Source organism: Grammomys surdaster, unplaced genomic scaffold (genome assembly GCF_004785775.1).
Source record: "Grammomys surdaster isolate TR1022 unplaced genomic scaffold, NIH_TR_1.0 63, whole genome shotgun sequence".
NCBI classification, from domain to species: domain Eukaryota; kingdom Metazoa; phylum Chordata; class Mammalia; order Rodentia; family Muridae; genus Grammomys; species Grammomys surdaster.
This window is the reverse complement of record NW_021604565.1, coordinates 15,124,588-15,126,425: the sequence shown is the minus strand read 5'-3', so window position 1 is coordinate 15,126,425 and position 1,838 is coordinate 15,124,588. Positions and strand designations below refer to the sequence as shown.

The window sequence follows — 1,838 nt, the reverse complement described above, 5'->3', positions numbered from 1 at the left end:
ACAAAGGCATTCAGATCTCCTGAGGCCATGTTTCTCTGAGGAAGCACTCCGCAGGCAGAGGCAGGAGATTTCTGTGATTTTGAGGCCAGCCTTATGTACACAGTGAGACCCAACCTCAAAAACAAACACAAAGATCCAAATTCAAGTAAACTACACTAACATCTGTGGAAGCCATAGTTTCCAAATGTGAACTTTGCACTGACCTTCTGTGTAGAAAACCTGTTTCCAGAGTTGGAAAAAGGGAGACAGTTGCAATAAATGCTCAGGAAGCTGCAAAGTACCCTGGGCCAGAGATGGAGAGTCAGAAACACAGGCATGCTGTCCTGTTCTCCTCCATGGCTGTTCCATCTTTGGGGCTGTGGGCATGCTCACTGCCCCATTCTTCTAAGGATTGTCTGGTCCCCCAGTAAAATCCACAGCCCCCTTGGGCTTGGAAAGGAGGCTAACATCACCACTAGGGACAGTGCTATCTCCCACCTAAACTACTCTGGCGGTGTGGTTTCTAGGCTGGGCCATGTCACAGAGTTACTTAGAGTCTGGGCATGCCTCTGGAATCTGGATACTGTTGGGTATGGAGGACATCTAGTATTCCAAACCTAACTCTTTCTTCTTAAATTTGCTAACTCTGTAGGGAGTCAAAACAAAGGACACAGTGTCATCAGATGCAGTCATGTATTAAGTTTCCTACACACTGGAACCACACGGGCTGTGGGAAGGGGATGAGAAACGCTGAAGAGCTGCCTGGCTGGAGTACTGACTTCTGCTAAGACATAAGTTCTTACATACACCTTACAAGATCATCTTCCTACAGGAGAATCGGCTTCCACAGGGGTAGCAGGGGTTGCAAGGGTCACAGGGGCCGCAGGGGCCGCAGGGACCGCAGGGGCCACAGGGGCCGCAGGGGCCACAGGGGCTACAGGGGCTACAGGGGTTACAGGGGTTACAGGGAGACGTGCAAGGGTAACATGGAGACTCGATCTTGACACAACTGCCGAGCCCGTAGGAGTACGTCACGTCTTTCTCATCCACACATGGCGGCAGACTGAACTCTTTGCAGATGTTCATGTAACTGTACTTTTTGGATCCGAGGCAGTCGTACCTGTTTTCCCTCTCGGCCGACACGCAGACTTTCCCATCTTTCACGCGCACTTTGACTTGATCAGGTTCGAAGCCGCACACGTTCACGGATCCTAATATGTTACTGCTGCAGCAAGAGGAGGCCAGAATTCTATTTGTCGTCCTTCTGAGTCTGTAGTTGGAAAGGGAGAACAGAAGAAAATAGATTAGACTTCAGGGCTCAAGCCCCGCCCCCACCCCACCCCACCCCTTGTCAGTCATGATGCCTCAACCTGATCAAAGTCTGTTGGCCTTTCAGATCTTTCTCAAGTTTAAACCCAGCACACCTCCTGTTATTAGTTACAGAAACTTGGCTTTCCCTTAACCTGTGACTCAGTTTCCTTACCTGTGGTAATGGTGGTACTACATCACAGCACGGTTGGAAGGTTCAATGAGATGTTTTACTCGATACTATGCTTGGCTCATTATAAATCTTGCTTAATTACTGCCATTAGCATTACTATGCCATCATCATGTGGAGACCGGTTTGGTTTTGTTCATTACTTGATGTTGAAGATTGAACCTAGAGGCTCATGTATGTCAGGGAAGTACTTGACTAGGTTACAGCCCCTACTCAAGGGGCCTCTTCTTTTTTTAGCTCAGTGAGACACAACCAATAAGCAAGCTAGCATTTGAACTCTGCATCTTAAAGATAGGTATCAAAGCCAGGAATAACTCTCTCTCTCTCTCTCTCTCTCTCTCTCTCTCTCTCTCTCTCTCTC

At 48.4% G+C, this 1,838-nt stretch overlaps 1 protein-coding gene across 1 annotated transcript in view; it reads right to left on the bottom strand.

Annotated features, from left to right (window-relative positions):
• Positions 1 to 789: 789 nt before the first annotated feature.
• The window catches only part of Odf1 (outer dense fiber of sperm tails 1), an 8,574-nt gene continuing 7,525 nt past the window's right edge, over positions 790 to 1,838 (bottom strand). The window contains exon 2 of the mRNA XM_028765410.1: positions 790 to 1,251. Within this exon, the coding sequence (XP_028621243.1) occupies positions 790 to 1,251 (462 nt within the window). The remainder of the gene's footprint in view (positions 1,252 to 1,838) is intronic.